Source organism: Cyrtonyx montezumae, unplaced genomic scaffold (assembly GCF_038088225.1).
Source record: "Cyrtonyx montezumae isolate F1298 unplaced genomic scaffold, pur_monq_1.0 scaffold_7, whole genome shotgun sequence".
NCBI lineage: Eukaryota > Metazoa > Chordata > Aves > Galliformes > Odontophoridae > Cyrtonyx > Cyrtonyx montezumae.
The window spans coordinates 9,312,406-9,331,660 of NW_027072078.1; the positions used below are offsets into that span (position 1 = coordinate 9,312,406).

The 19,255-nt window shown below is 37.0% G+C and overlaps 2 protein-coding genes across 4 annotated transcripts in view; both read right to left on the reverse strand.

Moving 5' to 3' along the window:
* Positions 1-19,255, reverse strand: part of STK17B (serine/threonine kinase 17b) — a 93,964-nt gene that overhangs the window by 46,877 nt on the left and 27,832 nt on the right. The window lies entirely within an intron of this gene.
* Positions 1-19,255, reverse strand: part of HECW2 (HECT, C2 and WW domain containing E3 ubiquitin protein ligase 2) — a 171,626-nt gene that overhangs the window by 21,780 nt on the left and 130,591 nt on the right. For all 3 annotated transcript variants that reach the window (XM_065750608.1, XM_065750609.1, XM_065750610.1), the window contains 7 exons: positions 18,954-19,078; positions 17,420-17,605; positions 12,725-12,859; positions 9,787-9,889; positions 7,120-7,216; positions 5,089-5,172; positions 2,866-2,975 (listed from right to left, as the gene is read on the reverse strand). In XM_065750608.1, the coding sequence (XP_065606680.1) occupies positions 2,866-2,975; positions 5,089-5,172; positions 7,120-7,216; positions 9,787-9,889; positions 12,725-12,859; positions 17,420-17,605; positions 18,954-19,078 (840 nt within the window). The remainder of the gene's footprint in view (positions 1-2,865; positions 2,976-5,088; positions 5,173-7,119; positions 7,217-9,786; positions 9,890-12,724; positions 12,860-17,419; positions 17,606-18,953; positions 19,079-19,255) is intronic.

The following is a 19,255-nucleotide window of genomic DNA, read 5'->3' on the forward strand; positions in this document are numbered from 1 at the left end:
TGGAGATCAACTAACAGGTCCATGAAACACAAGAAATACAAAGAGCTTAGATGTATGTGTTTTAAATGTTGTCACTTGTTACATGAGTTTTCCTTTGGCTGCCTGTATGAAACTAAACAAATACAAAAACACTTCACTGAGGGAAGACATAATAACACAACATGGTTGTAAGACAGAGAGAACATGCGTCCTTTCAGCCTTTGCTTACAGAGCCACAACACATATGGGTCTGAGATGAAAGGCAAGCAGCGCATCCTGCGGAAGTGGCTGCTGGAGGAAGCCACACAGTCACTCTGCAGAGACTGCAGGCAGGATCAGTATTAACACTGCCATTCACTGGTGTTCAAAAAACCTGTCTGACCAGAAAGACACTTGCCACTCGTTCCAGGCTCAGAGTGACACACAGGAGGCATAGCAAGTACCAGAGAGTCCTCAGAGCACCAAAGGCAATGTGAAGGACTCCTCTGGAAAAGGAAATCATGGTCATTGATTCACCTGTAGTGGTTATCCTATGTTACTGAGAGCACAGAGGGTTTCTAACCATACACTCAGCTGAATTCTCTAGAAAACTTACATAAATTTGAAACTATAAACAGCTTTTTAATTATTGGCTTTTTTTCCCCTACTTTGTCTATTCTACTTTGATTCAAAGTAGGCATAAAATTGCAGTAACTAAAAAAGGCAACAAAAGCTTACTCCAAACTTAACCCCTGAAGGAAATTATTGCTGAGATACCAAAGAACATAAATCTGGTAAAGCATTACTTCATGGCTCAGAAATCAGCAGTACATTACTCTGACAGCACATGACAAGTTCTCATTACAAATCACATGCATATGCCAAGAAATTCCTGGGCAATTATAGTGATTACTTCCGCCTTGGGAACAAAAGAGGTTAGTGGAAGAGCTAAAAATTGCAAGTGATGTGATAAACACATTCAATTTTCAAAGTGATTATATTCTAAAACAGATATAAAGAGCAGCTTCATGATTATTCATCTTCCCCAAAAGAGAAAGTACAACTGATAGTGACTGATCTAAACAATGGATCCTGCAACCGCTTGCAGTGTACAGCACAGCCAGTTTAGCTGATGAGAAAACAGAGCCTCCATAGAAATCATGGGTCATTTATAATTCCTGATCAAAAAAAGATATAGGACTTTATTTGTAAACCAACACAAACATGCACTCTTGTAGACAGAAATTCAATAGTCACTATATCTTTTTCTACACAAAAGAAGAGAGATTACAATTTTAAGAATTCGACTAAACCCATCACTGTTCATCCTTTACTGTGTGCTACTTCTTTGAGAAACAGGAGAATATCACATGCTAGAGATTAAAAGCATTTTGAAATACTCTGTCGGACTGAAACTCAGCCCAGAATGCTTTGGTTCATGTGCTAATAACAAAGAAATCATAACTCTGAAAACAAAAGCTATTTTTACTCCATAAGAGACTGCCAGATTTGCAATTGAAAGTAAGATGCATACGTGCAGATTTTCATTCTTACTTTCTTTGCAATGAAGGGAAACAGTTCCAGTTAAGCCATCTGTGCATCCAAAACATCAAACATACATATTGTATTTAATTATGGCAGAATGCCATAAGATCATTAGTATCTTAGGAGAGTTTCTCTAAATTGGTCTTTACAGAGATCCTGTGCCCAGTAGAAGGACAAACTAAAAGAACATTTTTATGTCCTTTTAGTCTGGCTGCCTGAGAAAGCATAGCTTTTTGTCCTAATGACTGTGGACAGGGAAATGCACATAAAAACCACAATACTTTTGCTGGTGAAATGTTCTTATTGTCTGGAACTACCCAGGGTTGGTTGTGTCCCAAATGCTAACTGTATTTTTCTCTAATTTTTAGGAGTCATCTGATAAATTGTAGTGATTTTATTCAATTTATCTGCTATCATATTCTTGAGAAGTCTAAGAATATTGCCATTTGTGAATTTCACGTTACTGTACTTGGTCTTCAGAGGTGAAAGGAAATTTGTAATATTTGAAATAGTTTAGTTTTTATTAGCAACAAAATTAGTTAATACGTGAAACGTCGTTTTCATTCCATTCTGACATGTGCACTTCCAGACAGCTGCAAGATGCTCTCTCTTGACCTCATGTTAAGGGACAACAATATGGCTTTTCATAAACTTATTATTATTTACTATCCCACAAACAGTGGCATTTCAGTTTATACTTACTAGATCTCATGTTTTTAATTTTCTAGACATTGGGATCTTGGCATTAGCAGTCATTTGGTTGTTTCACATCAGTGAAGAACAAGTTTACATATTTTTACAAGTCAGAACAAAGTCACAAACTCTGAAGCTGAAATACACCAATCTTTTCTACTGGCAGAACATCCTGCAAGCCCAAGGCAAAGGCTCGTGTTTGACAGTCAAATTCAATCACACTGGCTGGGTTTGCTCAAAAATAGGACTAGGTCTTTGTTGTTGCTGGAGCTACAGATCTTGGATTTTCAGAAAGGTGGAAAGTCATTATATACAGCATAACATAAACTTAATTACGGGACTGGCTCTACTGCAATATTTTACAGATATCATCATTATGAAAATACTGCAGTGGAGAATGACAGCAATTACAAGCTCACTGCATCAGCTCATCTAACTAAAAGCTGTGAGCTGCAAAGGGCAACCAGTTGGGATATAATTTTCAAATGCTTGTTTTCAGGCTGCTATGAAATGCAATTTGGAAAACAAACAAAAAATTAAAGTAAAAAAAAAGAATTATAGTCTCTCTTCTCAGACTTCTGGGAATGTGACACTGATTTTACTGATCTAGAGCTGCTTTACTTAATATAAGAAATGGTTTCTTGTGGACCCTGTGCCTCAGCAACTTACCTGGAGAGTTCTGGGGTGAGGACACTGGTGATCCTCTTGGAGACTGGCAATAACTAGGATGAAGTAAGGCATGAGGCGGCACATATGACATTATCTCCTCTTCAAACAAGCTTGTAAATAAGAGCAAAGGTAAAAAACCAACACATTTATTTGCATGAATAAAATATATCTTTCTAAAAATAAATACATTTCTAATCTGTTTTCTTTGTTAGTTACTCTCCTATTTACATTACACACACTTAAGAGTCATACAGAGTCTTAGAATATTACTGCCATTCCCACTGAAACTTAGTGGAAAGCAGTAATTAATGCTAGCTAATGTGAGATATTAGTGTATATATAATATGATGTTTCTTTTTAAGATTAAAATATACTTGCTCCACTTGTGTTTTCTCCTTATTTATTTTTTTCCCATTTGCACGGTTATTAGAAAAGTGTCAAAAATCTTAGTCATGATTTCCTAGAAAAAATACCTATAATACTGCACAAAGACCAGGAAACAAAGGCAAATATTCTAAGCCTCCAGGATTAAGATTCACCTCTGAAAATGTTGAATGTACTGAATAACAAGTTTGTTGGCTTTATAGGTTATTTCCTTATTTTATCTTTAAGAATAATACCATTGGTGAAACTGTGAATTGCATATTTTGTTCAGACTGAGTTATTTCATGCCTCATCTAGGATTGCCACACATTTAAGTGAGAAACAATAAGCACTGTGCAGTTCAATAATTGTACCTGTGTACAGTGTCAATATATATTTTAAAATTTTGGTTTCTTCACAACGCTGATATAAGCAAATCCATAAGAAGATAAAATCCCCAATATCAGAATGGATTTTATATCAAAGCATATGTTGGACGTTAAATAACACAGATAATAAAAAAATGACAGCATATGTAAAAATTATTTTCAAAATTTGAGTTACAGTAAAAAAGTCACAAGCCATTCCTTTATGTAGAGCTTAAAAGCAATGTTTAAATAAATTATGTTTCTTACTAAGTTTGTTCACAGAATGAATACCTGCCTCAATTCTTTGCACGAGATTTTGATTGGAATTTATATTTTCTAGTACTTCTTACATTACCCTGTGTTGTTCTCCGCAAAAATACACTTTAATGCTGAAAATGTAATAAAGTCTAAACCACTACTTCAATCTTGGATTAAATGAAGAGAGTGCTAGAAAGATGATTTTTTTGTCAAGATGATTATTTGTGCTGAACGTCAAACAGCATGTATAGAAGAACAAACTGAAATATTTTATTCTTTACAATGTAATGTCATTCTTAGCATGATGCACCGTGTCACATTGAGTTCCTAAAAACATAACTTTTTAAGGCTTTTTGCTCACTGCAACTTAATTTTTACTCAAGTACTTGAAAAAAATGTACAATGTTCCCAAGCAATAGAAGTATCAGAAATAATGATTCCACCCTGTTCACTAGACCACAGAGTTCTTTACAAGATAATTACACCACTCCTAAGCCCTATACAAGTAAAGAAACTGAGATACAGAAAGGGATGCAGTCTTTCCCAAGGACATCCAGCCAGTCCAGACACAGAATTAAGGTATCATGAACCTCAGGAAGACTGAATCGTTACAACTAGCATGCAGTGGTATCAGGATATCTTAGGGGAGTCATGACAATATTGCTAGAACATTTTGTTAAAAGTAGAAATCTAAAAAGACTAAATACAGGTAGGAAAAGAAATATTAGTAACTTGGTACACTGCTATTTTAATGCAGCCCACCTCTGTTTTTACACCAGTATTTACTCAAAGAAACAATAAACTTGCCACAACCCAGAAGAGTTTTAAGGTTTAATATATAACATTTTAGGGAAGTAACGGATGCACGCTTAACATTTTATCATTGATATGTCCGTGAAGCAATGGCATTATTAGTTTATTACTAAAATAGGAAGAAAATCAAAGCAAAACTTTTTACTTGTGTATTTTTAGAAAAACAAAATCTGGACAAAACAAAAACCTAGAGAAGAAAAATAGAATATGAAGAATATGAAGTTTTCCTGCAATGGCACTAGCTATGTGATTTTCTCTCAAAGATTAATTACCCTGATAACTGATTCCTACAAAGGAAAGTTTGAAATAAGAATCTTGAATTTCCTTTATCTCACTAAATGGGTGCACAGTACGGACTGCAGGCACCTCAAACAGCTGCCACAGCATATTGCATACGTGCACAGAAAGCAGCAGTGCCTACCTGAGTAACATGACAAGGTCTGCATCACTGGATAAACGCACCAAGCCAGGCGTTCCCTCTGTGCGGATGAACTGGATCTTCTCCCTTTTGTAAGCCAAAATGAGTTACAAAATATCTTTTTGCAAATAAGGCACCAATGTACAGCCCAATTAAAAAAAAAAAAAAGTGCAGGGTATATCATAACCTCCAGTATGCCCTGTATTTCAGAAATCACATTTTTCTCCTACCGCACCACATGCATGTAGTAAATCATAACAACCAGAAAGCTAATTCGTTCTGAAGAATGATTCTTGTTTCCCTCACTGATTGAATGATGCAGGTACTGCAGCCATGCAACCAACAAAAAATGAGTTCTTCAAGTTCACACTAGCTATTGCCCTGAATTCAAAGCAGTAGGCCAAGCCCAGTGAGAGGATATTACTATTCAGAAAGTAAACTGTTAGAAGTGGTACAGTCTATTCTGAACCTTTGTACAAATGTAAGCTATATATTACAATGCTCTTACAATTTCAACAGTGGGAATTTCAAAACATGTTGCATTTAGCACATCTTCCAGGAAAACATTGCACTGTTCTCCCTCTCTGCTTCACCCAAGTACCCAGCCCTCCTCCCAAACCCAATCTGGATACTACTGTGAAATCTATGCATCCTAAACTCTGTTTGTGATAACACACTCTGGATTGTTGCAATCTCACTATGGATTTTTACTATCTACATTGAATATAATGATTTGAATGATTCCTGTTCTCTTTACAGCCTGTAGAGTTTTTTCCTGACTTCTAAAATGAAAGGATGTTCTATTCATTTTCTATCAGTAAAAGACAGAATTTCTCTCTACCATCATTACCATATAATTCGGAATCACTGTTGGTGGGGAAAAGAAAACCAAATGCAAATCCACACAATAGAAATTTCAAAGGAGAAAACTAAACAAACAGAAAAAGGTCCGCATAAGAACACCAATACTGGCTGAGATCAGAGGTCCATCTACCGCACTGACAGCGACAAGGACAAAAGCAATCCATACAGTCAGCATTCTAACAAGGGAGAAGATGAGAGTGCTGGCAGCAGTACACAGCTTAAGCTACAACACGCATTTCTGGAGCACATCATTTCATGCACAAGCTACATCCAAAAGGACAAGCCAAATTTCTTGCCTCTGTCTCTACAAACAATGTGCATAAGACCTTCTCAAACAGTGAACCTAAGATAAATATTCTGGTGTCTTCCGCTACGTATACAGCATATTCAAGGTTTCAAAAGAGGCACATCCCAGCTGTACATGCTTGCAGTGGTGGCTGTAGCAGGAGTGCATAGTTCAGTGTTTCCCTATGAAGACAGGCAGTGACGGTCAAGCAACCACTTCACCAGTCCTGTGGTTCCAACCCAACAAGAGCAAAGATCAGTATATGTTAGCCCCACAGTTTCATCAGCGCAGTGCTGAGCCAAAGCTAACACACACTGCCCACCTGCAAGCATGGCTCCATCGTGCCCAGGACAGGATGTCTGGACAATTCCACAGCCTACTCCAATTTACATCAATGCCCAAATTGAAAGTTTTGAAGAAACGAATGGTGGATTTCAAAAGACATCATAGTATTGAGTTAGCAGCAACACCAGGAATCAGAAAAACATTTTCTGTGTTAATGTTTGCAGCCTTCCAAATGAACACAATCGATGACTTCTCAGGAATTATCACTGAGAACTGTGATCTCAGTGAGTTATAAAGTATATGCCTTTTATCTCCTGTTAGGATATAAATCATGATTGGTGCATTTGCCTGAAATCTTTTATTTAATTTTCCATCACTTTGTAATAATGCATTTGTTCTGTTTCACTAAACTTTATTTCAGGGAGTTAAGTAGAAATACGATAAAGAAATATTGGCTACAGCTATATGGATATGTTTGTCTTTCACAGGCCACATTTCTACAGTTTGTTATGTGCCACTGTCAACTTTCATGACAGAAACTAATTTATCTTAGCACTTCGCATTACACTGGGAATAGCAGACTCCACAAATTTTAATACCTGAGTGAGTGATTCCTGCTAAGATCTGGTTGACGCTCCTGTAGAATTTCAAAGATGTTGGGCTGCCGCAAAAATGCAACAATCTTGTCATTGTAAGCTGAAAATACCAACAAAAATATTGTACTGAAACAACTATATACTAAAAGATAGAATGACATTCCTTCTTAGTTTTCAACAGTGACCGCAAATTTGACCTTCACAGTTATTAGTTTAGCAGTACTGTTTTAATTCATATTTACTGTGTAAGGTTACTCATGTTCTATCATAGGGAACATGTTTGATTATGAATGAGGTCTGACTATGACAAATCCTATTCACTGTTAATTACCAGCGCCAGCTTTTTAAGCAATTTCTATTACATTTTATCAATCACACTCTTAGCTAAAGTCAAAACTACACTACTCATTGCCAGAATAAAATCACAAGGATCTTAGTTTCCACTGCACTGAATCATTCTTAGTCACAAAAAGGAAATCTGAAGTGACACAAAGCATGATACATTTTCTTCCTCTGTTATTATAAATTAAAACATGTGTCAGGCCAATGGAGACTCTCTTATTTGATCATGGAGTGTTTAATAGCGATGTAGACAAGCATCTCCTTTCTTCAACTACCTTTAGCATCTCCTTCCAATCTGTTTGATGCCTCTGTAATCTCTATAGAACCCTGGTGACTGGTATAAGAGGGATGAACTGCCCTCTGGAGGTACCAGATTGCACTAATAGGCCAGATTGGGCACCTAATTTATCGATGTAGCTATAATGCCATTCATATAATCATTTGTATCACACCTGAGACCTACAGCACTAGGCAAGAAAACAAGATGACTACAACCATAGACATTATAAAGTTCTCACATGCTGGATGTAGGGTAACTTGGTGAATATTTCTAATCTCCCTCCTCTGAGAAGTAATAGCCTTTTGTTGTTATTCATACTAAAACCCTGATTAAGTTTCCAAAATGCAGTATTTCCAAACGGATGGCTGTATATCCAGGCTCCTACCCAAACTTCAACCCATACAAGTATGTGTGCTTACAGTAATGTTATCTTCTAATGGGATGTGGCTTTTCAAGACTTTGACTAGATATATATGCAGGCCTAGCATACCATTTTAGCACTGAAGTTCACTAAATTAATCAATTCAAATTACTCAAAAGATTAATGTTATTCCTTTTCTTTACAATTTTGCAAAAATATAGAAATAAAAGATTAAAGATTAAAAGATTAAAGAATTTACAGTTCAGTGATATCAACACATTCTTGATATTATTCTTAGAATTTTAAAACAGTAAACTCTCCTGCATTTTCAGCATGTAACAAACACTACTCAAAGCTAAACATACTTCTGATGGTGGTTTCCAGAGTTGACTTAGAGTCAACTTGTATTTGGCCATGTTTCCCAAGTATCAGACAGAAGTAGGCTACAGCCATTCGGGAGCCTTTCAAGATGAGCTGATTGAAGCTGGAGTCAGAATTAGTGAAAAACTATTCACGGATAATTAATGGAGTATCTACTTTTGGTGATTTTTTAAAATGCATTTTCTTAGCTTTGTATTCATTTTTCTGAAGAGATTCCAGGACACATTCAGTGTTGGTGGTGTTTGATCCATACTCAAACATCTAGCAATCAATGGAAACACTCATATTCCAATCCCAGCTAAGGGAACTGGGATTGTTAAGTCTGGAGAAGAGAGGTGGGCTCAGGAGAGACATTATAGCTCTCTGCAATTACCTGATAGGAGGCCGTGGTGAGGGGAGGGTCTGCCTCTTCTCCTGCATAACTAGTTATAGCTAGGACTAGAAGGAATGCATTCAAATTGCACCAGGCAAGGTTCAGGTTGGATATTAGGAAAAATTTCTTCTCCCTGAGAGTTGTCAGGAATGGGTTGCCCAGAGAGGTGGTTGAGTCAACTTCCTTAGAAGTGTTAAGAAATATTTAGATGTTGTACTAAAAGACACGGATTAGTGGAGAAATACTGGTGGTAGGTCGACAGTTAAACTAGATGAGCTTGAGGGTCCTTTCCAGCTTTGGTGATTCTATTATTCTGTTCTAATTCTCACTTATTGCTAAGCCTGTAGTGTATGCACACCATGTAAACAGCAAGGGAAAGGACTGAAATTAGCAGAGATTTTCAGGTAAACATGGTGTAGTACAAAGATCCAGTTACAGGCAATCGGATTAATTCATCTTGATTTAGCACAATGTGACAGCTGTTAGGTTCACTAAGCTAAATTCTCTTCTTGGTGGCATAGAAGTCAGTAACTTTGTGTGTATGTAACTGAGAATTGAAGCTAATGACTAATTCCAAGCTGATTAACACTTTATGGAATCTTGCCAAAAGACATACCCAGAAATAATACAAAATCACATGAAATACCCAATTAGGACACAGCCTGCTGGCTTCAGCTCCTCCTGTCACCACTTAGACTAGTGGGACTAGGAAACTCAGCACAAGCAGGATTTTTATATTAGTTGTTCAATTCTGCATAGACACTTTCTCTTATTATTCTTGCAGCTTGCAACTGAACAATTGCACAGAAGTAGTCCTAACAAATAGTAACTTCCACCCACCCCTACACCAAATGAAAAACACGACAGTAAAGACGGACGTGACACATTCTGTCATGGAGTACTTCTCTGAAAAGAGGCCAGATGCTGACGTACCCACTGGAACCACATCCTGGTATTGAGCTCTGCTGACTGTATTAAATGTACTAGATGGTCTTGGTAGAACTGGTGGTCCTGCATGACGAGAGTCCTCTCCAACCTGAGAAAGTACAAGTAAACACAGTCAGTGTTTCTCTGTCAGTAACTGTATACAGTTAGGTATACGACAGAATAGCATTTAAGTGAGTACTTATAGAACTTAAAATACAACATATACATAAATTTTCTGCTGGATCCCAATTCCCAATAATCACTGTATAAGGGGTCACGTACCTTGTAAGAGAATTATTAGTAAAACATTATTTATTATATTACACATGAAAAATCAAAACAATTTCTTTCCAAGTTCATTATTCTTTTTAAATAATAGTCCCATTCTGAAAAGTAAATTCTCTAAAATTCAAGCTGGGAAATTTTCAGAGAGTAATTTTGCACTTCATGTACACCTTAACTCATATTAAAAGTTATTAAGATCAAAATGCAGCTCCTTCATTAGCACCATAGCCATGAATGAGCAGAATTTCCCTAAACTTAAACCGGACAGAATTCTGTGGCTGAAACAGCAGTATAAAGGATAAAGAAGTGAGTTCATATTCAGTCAAGGCAAATGAGTCCAAAAGAAAAACATTTCTCACAATCAATCATTCAGGAGAACTGTTGTGAATTCTTTGTGTTTACCTCCTGGAAGTGAAGCATATAGCTTATTAACAATTTTTAGTGCTGAACCATAATGTACGACTGTTACTCGTATGCAATGCTGGGTCAACTTCCACAATTTACTGTATGCGGAGGTTTCAGTCATTTCTACTGTGTCATTATTTCATATTTTATCTACATAAGGCATTATGTTAAACCATTTTTTTTCATTCTCTTGGGCCTTTATGTTTACTGTTCTAACCCTCTACCTATAAATAATGGTTACTACGTGAACTACATTTCCACATTCCAAAGAATTCTGAAAAATCAAAAGATTTGCAGAAGATCAAACAAAGATTTAGGTAAATCCAGACTCTGAAATCACAGTGAAGTAAAAGACCTGAAGTACCTCCCAATATCTTCATTCACTCTGATAATATTCTCTCTTAAAAAATAATTAATAATAATTATTTCCTTCAGGCACTGTGCTGGAGAACAAATGATGTTATTATTAGCTCTGGCTTCATGCTGCAGCTCAGCTCTAGCTAAAAAGGCATTCCTTATGCTGGCTATTGTTTGCTTTAGAGCATCTCCCTATAAAAACTGGGTCAATAGCTTCAAAACATCAAAGTTTGCGGCAAGGCAAATTCAAATAAAGTATTTTGAGAATGTTTTTCATTAAATACTCATCTTTCTGCAATAACATACAGTTCCATGACACAATGGCTTTAAAATAGCTGCAAATAAGCAATACTGAAGTCATAAGGGTTGAAGAAAATGTGCTCATTCTCATACATATGCACATAAATAAAAGTAATTACATCATCAGTCTTGGAATGAGAATACTGTATTGAATTGTTCTGTTTGAGGTTTCTATACAGTGCTACACATATTCAAAACAGAGCTACAACTGTAATTGTACCAAATAACTATTTCTATACCAGCATTCGGAAACACAGATTAAGCAATTTCATATATCTAATCTAGATGGAGTAGGAAATTCAAGCAGAAAATCAGCACTGTGTATATGCAATATATGTGCAGACTTCCTATAAGATGAGCTACACTTATGCTGCAGTATTGACAACTTCAGAGGAACAGCTGATGCGTCTCTATTTTGAATGCAGATACTGAGAAAGATAATCTGAGTGTTACATTTGTAAAACCAAGAAAGAGATTATTTATTTTCTCTTATAAATCAGTAAGAACAAAAAAACTCGTTTTATCTAGTGGAAGGTCTCAACAGCTACACGAAGACTTTTCAGCTGTATTGCCTGCTGCAAGACGTCAGTGCACAGACATCACGTAACCACATTGACAGATAATGCTACTTAAAATCATTCGTAAAATATACCTTACACTGAGGGTGGTCACAGAAAGTATTCTTGGCAACTAAACCACATTCATACGGGAAATGGTAAGATATGCAGCGAATGGTACAACTCCCCCTGCAGCTCAGCAGAAGCTCTGATAGAGAAGTAGCAGAGCAGATTCATGCACTGAAACAGATCTCCAGCAGAACTTAATGTGCCACAACACTGAGCTAAAAATAGAGAAATCAGAGCATCTCGCCAGTCACTGTAACGTGCATTATCTTTTAATTCCTGTCATGGGATAGCCCTCCTCTGAAAAGAGGAACCACAGCCAACAGAATAGAGTTCTGATAATGGATGCCACTAAAGTTTGAGCCATTGTACATATGCTTGCTCATAGGCAAAAAAAAATTTAGAGCAACAATATGGAGACTGGTGGTGAAAAAGGTCCACAGTAACACAACAGGACACAATTTTGCATGTTTTACTGTTTAGAAAGTAGTGAAAACACGTATGTAAGAACATACAATAGTCTTTTTACACTTATTCAGATTGTTGCACATCTAGATGTATACACACACGCACATTTTCTTCCTCTTATTCACAGAGTTATAACAACATAATTGGTAGACACCAGGCTTCACAGCAATAAGTGTTCTGACAGTAAAAAACAGGATACAGATACTGATAACTTGTAATCATCAAATGCTCTCCTGTGGTTAAACAGGGTTACTGCAAATTAAAAGAAAAATTAATGATAATGGTTTGCTGCTTTTTTTTTCTTCTGAAATTGTGTACTTTGAAAGGAACACTGAGGCTCCTGGTTGGAAAATAATACAACATATATTCATTGCCTAGTACCATTCAGTTACACAGCAATGATGTTCCTCACAACAGAATGAAGGTGTGAATGGAACCAAGTGAAAGTAGATGACCCTAAAAACCTGGTGGCTCCCAGCCAGGAAGAAGAGGCAGAACAAACCTACCTCACCAGCACTGTGGCTGCGTTGCCTGGTTAAGTGCTGCCGATGGACTAACGCACTGGTAGGCCTGCTGCTCTGCAAGGGAAGCCGAGGGTCAATGAACGTGGTCGTGCGGGAATTGTGGTCAACAAAGAAAGCCTAGAGAAAAAAAAGAACAAAAAATTACAGTCAACCATTTCTATCACAAGACTACTCAACAACCAGAGTTTAATGTCTAAGGTTAATGTGTATTCAGGCTCGAGGATTCAGCCTCTGATGTCAGACTTTGGAAATTATTTTTCATGTTGCCATGGCTCACATTACCCTTCAGCAAATGAAGGATAACAGTTCTTCAACTCACTGGAGGAATGAATTCTTTAATACCTTATTTCATTCATGCCTTTAAAGTCCTTTGAAATCTTCAGCTGACCAGCATCAGAAGTTCTATTATGACTGTCAAGAAGACAAGGCTCAAATATTTAATAAAAGTTATCCTCATGTTTTTACCCTTTTTTTCCTTATAAGCACGTAAAAAACTGTCATTACGTGGCAAAACCATCCCCCTTTGTGAACTATTTACCATATAATTATGAACACAAACTGCTGTGCATATGTCAAGTGCATGACTGCATCCTGTGATGCATCATGATTACAGGCCAAAAGACATTTTTGCCATTCTCATGTTGCAGCTATTCTAAGTTGATTACCCTGAAAAAATGTCAGCTGGGGACAAAAAGAAGATGGCAAAGAAAGTTTTAACACGGGCAGCTGGTGAGAACTACCACAGGCTGGCCGGTGTGTTGTTTGCTGAAAGCAAGGTCACAGGAGTACATATCCTGGAAAATGAAAACCTCCTGCACTTGAGCCCAATTCAAAACAAAAAGAGTTTCTAAGCCCTGAAATTTAAACTTTTTCCAGTATTAGAGTTGCACTTGGAAGCGAGCACTGTTCTGCTTCAACATATTTCAGCTTTTTTTTCAGACACAATGCTGGAAATATGGAAATGGACAAAAACAGGATCCAGATTTTGAGAAGAGTTACAAGGAAGAGACGTTGGGTTTGAGGAATTAAAGAGTCTGGACAAGCAGAGAGATGGTTGGATATGCTGGAGCCATTTCTATTTGTGATACCAATGAGGTACTGTGACCACAGTTTCATCAACAATCCAGTCCTGTGCTGTCAGCAAAAGAAACATTCCCATGTTCCCCCACCCTGACCACTTGTTTTATCCCTTGTGCACCCCTCTGCGTTCTGCTGGCACAAGACTTCGCGTGGTCACACAGTGAACCACACTGGGGAACTGGTCCAGGCCAAAATTATTCTCTTTTGTCTTGTTTCCTTGCTGCTTCTTCTAACCCCTGTCAGCCCACCAGGGATTAGAGGAGTGCAGAACTGGATCTTATAGCAGCCTACAATATTCATCAAATCATTATTATTCAGGCAGCTTAGTACAGACAGTATAGAGAAAATGGAATTCTTGTGACTGCTGTGAAAGTAAGTCAGCAAAAAGTGTGTCCTGATGCATGGCAACTAATATTGCCACATTCAGTGGTGGAAGAAAACATTAGTAATTCCAAATCCCAAAAAAGAGGAAGTATATGAAACTGTAAATCGTGGCTGATGCCTGGCTAAAGAGGCAGGAGGGACACCAAACCTGAAAGACCTCAAAAACATTTCAGAGAAGGGCAGCAAGCCTCCTACAGCTATAACGGTGATGGCCTGAACCTGTGATCTGTGTATGCAAATGGTGAACCACATCACCTGAACATCACAAATTCCCTGTTCTGTTCAAATGGAATAGTCACAAATATTTAAGTGAAACAGCATTCCACAATTCACAAAGAGCAGCGTATCAAAAAATACCAATTCTAACTACAATATTTGAAGCTGATGCAGGACTCGTTCACCTTGAAAAATTATGCCATCACCTGCTATTACAGAACATGAAACCAGAGGGAAAGCGGAAAGAAAGCCATTGCCAAATTTTGGATGGATGCCAGGCAAATGATTGAAAGAGGCTGCTGCAACATATCCTGAAGAGGCTGAAATATTTGTTTCTGATTTATAGGTTTACTTCACTTACTAACAATTAGTTGTTTTGTTTGTTTTATATTCACTTATCTACTATCTTTTTCTAGTCTGGTTTATGCATATTTATAAGCTGAAAAGCACATTCCGCAAAACAAAGGATGATTTCATTAAGTATACAATACACTATATTGTAAAATCACTTAGGAAAAAAAAATATCACTTCAATAGTGGAAGAAGTACTACCTACAGTTGTTCTACACACTTATTTGACTTAATGCAGCAATCTAACACTGTATGTAGTGCTCTTCTGTGTTACATTTACTTGAAATAGAGCCAAAGTTTCAGAAAAGATAATCATTAGAGTCTCAATGTGGACAGTGGCACGCGGCTCAAAACAGTGAATCTCTGTCTCCTCTGCAAAAAATTCCTCTCTTAACACCTGTCTTGCTATAATTCATGAATCTATGATGCTTGAAGAGAATGAAAAAGGTGGATAGTGCAAAAAATGTAATTTATCATGGACAGTTGCCTAAGTTATATTTCAAGTTAAAATATATGAAGCTCACTAAAATACCTTTCCTCCTATTCAAGACAGTAATAATCAATTATAATTTCATGCTAGAAAGAAAAAATAATCAACAAGATCATGTGCCAGGTCTTGCATTCTGGCCACAACCTTAGGCAGTGCTTGGGGAAGAGTGGCTGGAAGTTTCTAGAGACTTTCAAGGCCAGGCCGATCAGGCTCTGAGCACATGGTTGACACACTGAAGCTTCTGAGAAGAGCTGTATGCCAATCAGTTTTTATCGTCCAAAGGGGATACACAGAGGAGTGAAGGAACTGTGAGCAACCGAGCTTAACTGTGCAATTCTGAAGGGAGTTTGGAGAGTGAATGCAAATGGTACAAGCCATTGGAACTACAGTGACATCAAGGAACACGAACTCTACTGCACCATGCTGCATTAGGGTCAGAACAATCACTGTGCCTTGTAAGCAACCAAGCCTCTTTCTACAACATGCTTGGTGAAATAAAGGAAAACATCATCTCAACAGGAAAAAAAAAGGGAGACATAATTATGTATTGTGGCACAGCTAATTTCTACTTGCTTCTCTTTAGCTTATGCTTTAATAAATGCAGGTTCGGTTTTGTTTGGTCTCATCAAACACGTTTCCATGTACTGGCCACCATTCTCTTTCAACTGCTGAATAAGCTTCCCTACTCGTCACGTGCAGTTTGCAACAAAGACAACTCAACATAAACAGCATGAATAACACAGAGTTTAATTCAAAGTGAAGAAATCCCAGTGGGGATTTATTCAGTGCGTCCTCTCACTGATTAATGCTTGTCATAACCTCACTGTTCGCAAACACAACTGTGAAAGTCAAAGGTCTAATTTTCTAAATGGGGCACCTATTTAAGTCGCTTGTAATTGTCATATTCTTCAGGAGAAAACTGACCTCTGAAAGACCAAACAAAAAAGGATGACACAGAACAGAAAAGAGTGAGAGAGGCAAATAACAAGGTTAATATAATCGCACATCCCTCACAACGTTTCTAATCGAAAAACACAGTGTTTTTTAAGTTAAAAAATACAATATGAAAACAATCCTCAAATTCTTTTTCTAGCCTTCAGTTCAGAATCCGTCTGCAATGTTTTCAAGCATCAAGATCATTATTTATATGGACAGTGTACCAGGACTGATAACATAAGAACTGATAAGTTTAGTATGCCTGTAGTCCTAATTAGGACTTCTCACACAAACTGATAACCTTATCACTTCCTCACATGCCAATCAGTCTATTTTTAACCTTCCTATCTTCTGCAAAGCAAACCATATTCTAGATTGTAAGGATATAGTAGTTTAAATTTACATTAAAATTACATTACTACTGTAAAAATTTGTCTGTTATTCTCCGATTTTAAAATATTTCATTAGAAATCCATAAGCAACACCTGTTTTGAAAAACAGCAGCAGTTCAAGATCTTCATTAATTAATGAAACTTCCTACACAGTTTCTGTCTGGATAACCATTACACACCCATCAGAGTAAGTACGCCTAGGGCTATCGCAAGTGCACTAACATTATCTCAGAAGCTGATGAATGCTGGAGCTAATTAGCATTTGGATACAGGATTCACCCAGGAAAACTGTTAAATATTAAAGAAAAAAGACCAGAGAATACATGCTAATAATAAATCTCAGTCAAGATGCTGAGGTCGACAGTTAAAGAAGAAAGCACAAATAACTCTACAATAACTCAATAAAATTCAATAGATAAAAAATTAAATAAGCTTACATTTAAATTTTCTTCTGAGTACAAAGGCAAAACTCTACAGGACTTTACTGAACCACTTGTATTTGCACACTAGATGATAATTTTCAAAAGGAGTTTTAAAACATCCGGGTGAATCTAAGAGACTTATTTCAGAGTGAGAAGACTATAGATTTTCTATTAATGTTTCTCATACTGATTAATAGTTACTTATCAGTCTCCTTTTCCTCACGTGTTTTGCCAGCACAGATAAGAAATTCCAATCTTTTGAGAAGGGGAAAAAGGAAAAATATGCATTGATATGTACACTGAAGAACTATGTGCATTTATGTTCCTTCTAAGAACAAGGCGAGGCCTAACATTACAACATCCAAAAATCACACACTGAATGAAGATATACGTGCGTCACAGTTACCTTGCCCTGATGGTCATGTTTCATCTCCCAGCCTCTTGGTAGCTCCAGCTGTTTGTTAGCAAACATGTTTAGGAAGCCCACCAGATCACGATTATGCTGGTAGCGCTCAAAATGGTGGGTGTCCCGCCGGACTTTGGTGATCATGTGCTTCAAACACGTGTTATTTGTAAACATGCGGTAGGCACTCTGAAAAACACGCAACAACAAAAATTTTCCTACAAAAGACAACATTTCCACTCTAAAACAATGCTCATTTCCAATTATGCAGCAATATCAGAAATTGGTCCTCCTGTCATTTTGGAATAAGTGTGCAATGCCATGTTTTTGTTTTTACTTGATGCATATGAACTTCAGCAAAGTAAAGTAAAATACACTAATTTGGACTCCATCTACAACACTTGTCTCATGAACTGTGAAGAATTTTCTAAGAACAGAATTACATACAAGTTTAAGATTTCATAGGTATTCTAAGATTTCTACAATAACAAGACAAATGTAGCCATAGAACAGCCATAAAGCTGGTCTGGTTTTCTGAAGAATAGAGACATCTGCTTGTAGAACTTACCAGAATTACACATAAATCCACAGATGTTTCAAAAAAAGGGGAATGAAAGAACCCTATGATTGCAAACCTATGTGTAATTTATCTAATAAAATTAAAATGAAAGAGTAAAATTAAAGAGAGCACTGAAGAACAGAGAAAACTTTAAATAGAAGGGACAGATAAACAGTTTACATGCTTTCACTCAGAAAAAAACAGCCCACCACAGACCAAACCTTTGTCTCAGAATTGGCAATAGACAGATGCTAAACATTGGTCCTTCTACTGCAGTGTGCTGCTACCTAAATCACTCCGTGCTCCTGTCTTTGCTCTCTGGTCAGAGGTCTTATCTGCCTCTGCCCTATAACTAATATTGAAGATAAAGATACATAGCCCAAGTAGAATTTTTCAGATACACACAGGCATGGATATCAGAACTAAATTAAAACTGATCAGTAATTAAAAACAAACAAACAAACTGGATAATTTACTAGTTCGCTTGCAGACAATAAATTATTCAACCCATTCCTTCTGTATTTCTATTCAGGAAAAGGAAAACATATACTAAGATATTGTCTTGGTCACTGTGATCTCTCAAGTATTATATTATAAATCAGGTAATTTGGGGAATGCAAATTACCCCATGAGCAGCAAAATCACTGTAAAATAGAAACTTCATTTGCATTCAAAAAAAGTCTGTCACCCTTTGAAAAACATAATAATAAAGCTATTGCTTCAATAAATGAGTTTGGTATCCGTAAAAAAAATGCACAGATGTGTTAAAAATAAAAACTTAGAAGACCTAATGCCAGGTAGGACTTCTCTGACAGTCCACCAACTGCAAGAAATGATGAGCATTTCCAATTTATCCAGCTTCCCTACGCACTACCAATACCTTACCGTCAAACACTGAGCAGTACCTCTGCATGCAAAACATCTATATATATAAAGATGTATTTATGAAAGTCTTTCACCTGTACAGACTGTACTCACAGGGTTAGAATGCAGCACTGTAAAGAACTCTGGGCTGATAAGAAATTTCACAGGGGGAGACTGGAGCAACAAAGTAAGTCTGGATCTGGAGGTAGAGTGAGGCAGCACATTCTCTCTTCGAAAATCTAACAGCAAAGTGAATGACAATTCACAACTCCAGTAATAAATGTTTCCAAAATACTACTGCAAACAACTACATTCATTAGAGTCACACAAAAAAGAGGAAAAAACACTGAGTATACAATTGTATTGGCTTCATTACCCACATCAGCAAACTCAAGATTCTTCTAATACCAGAATTT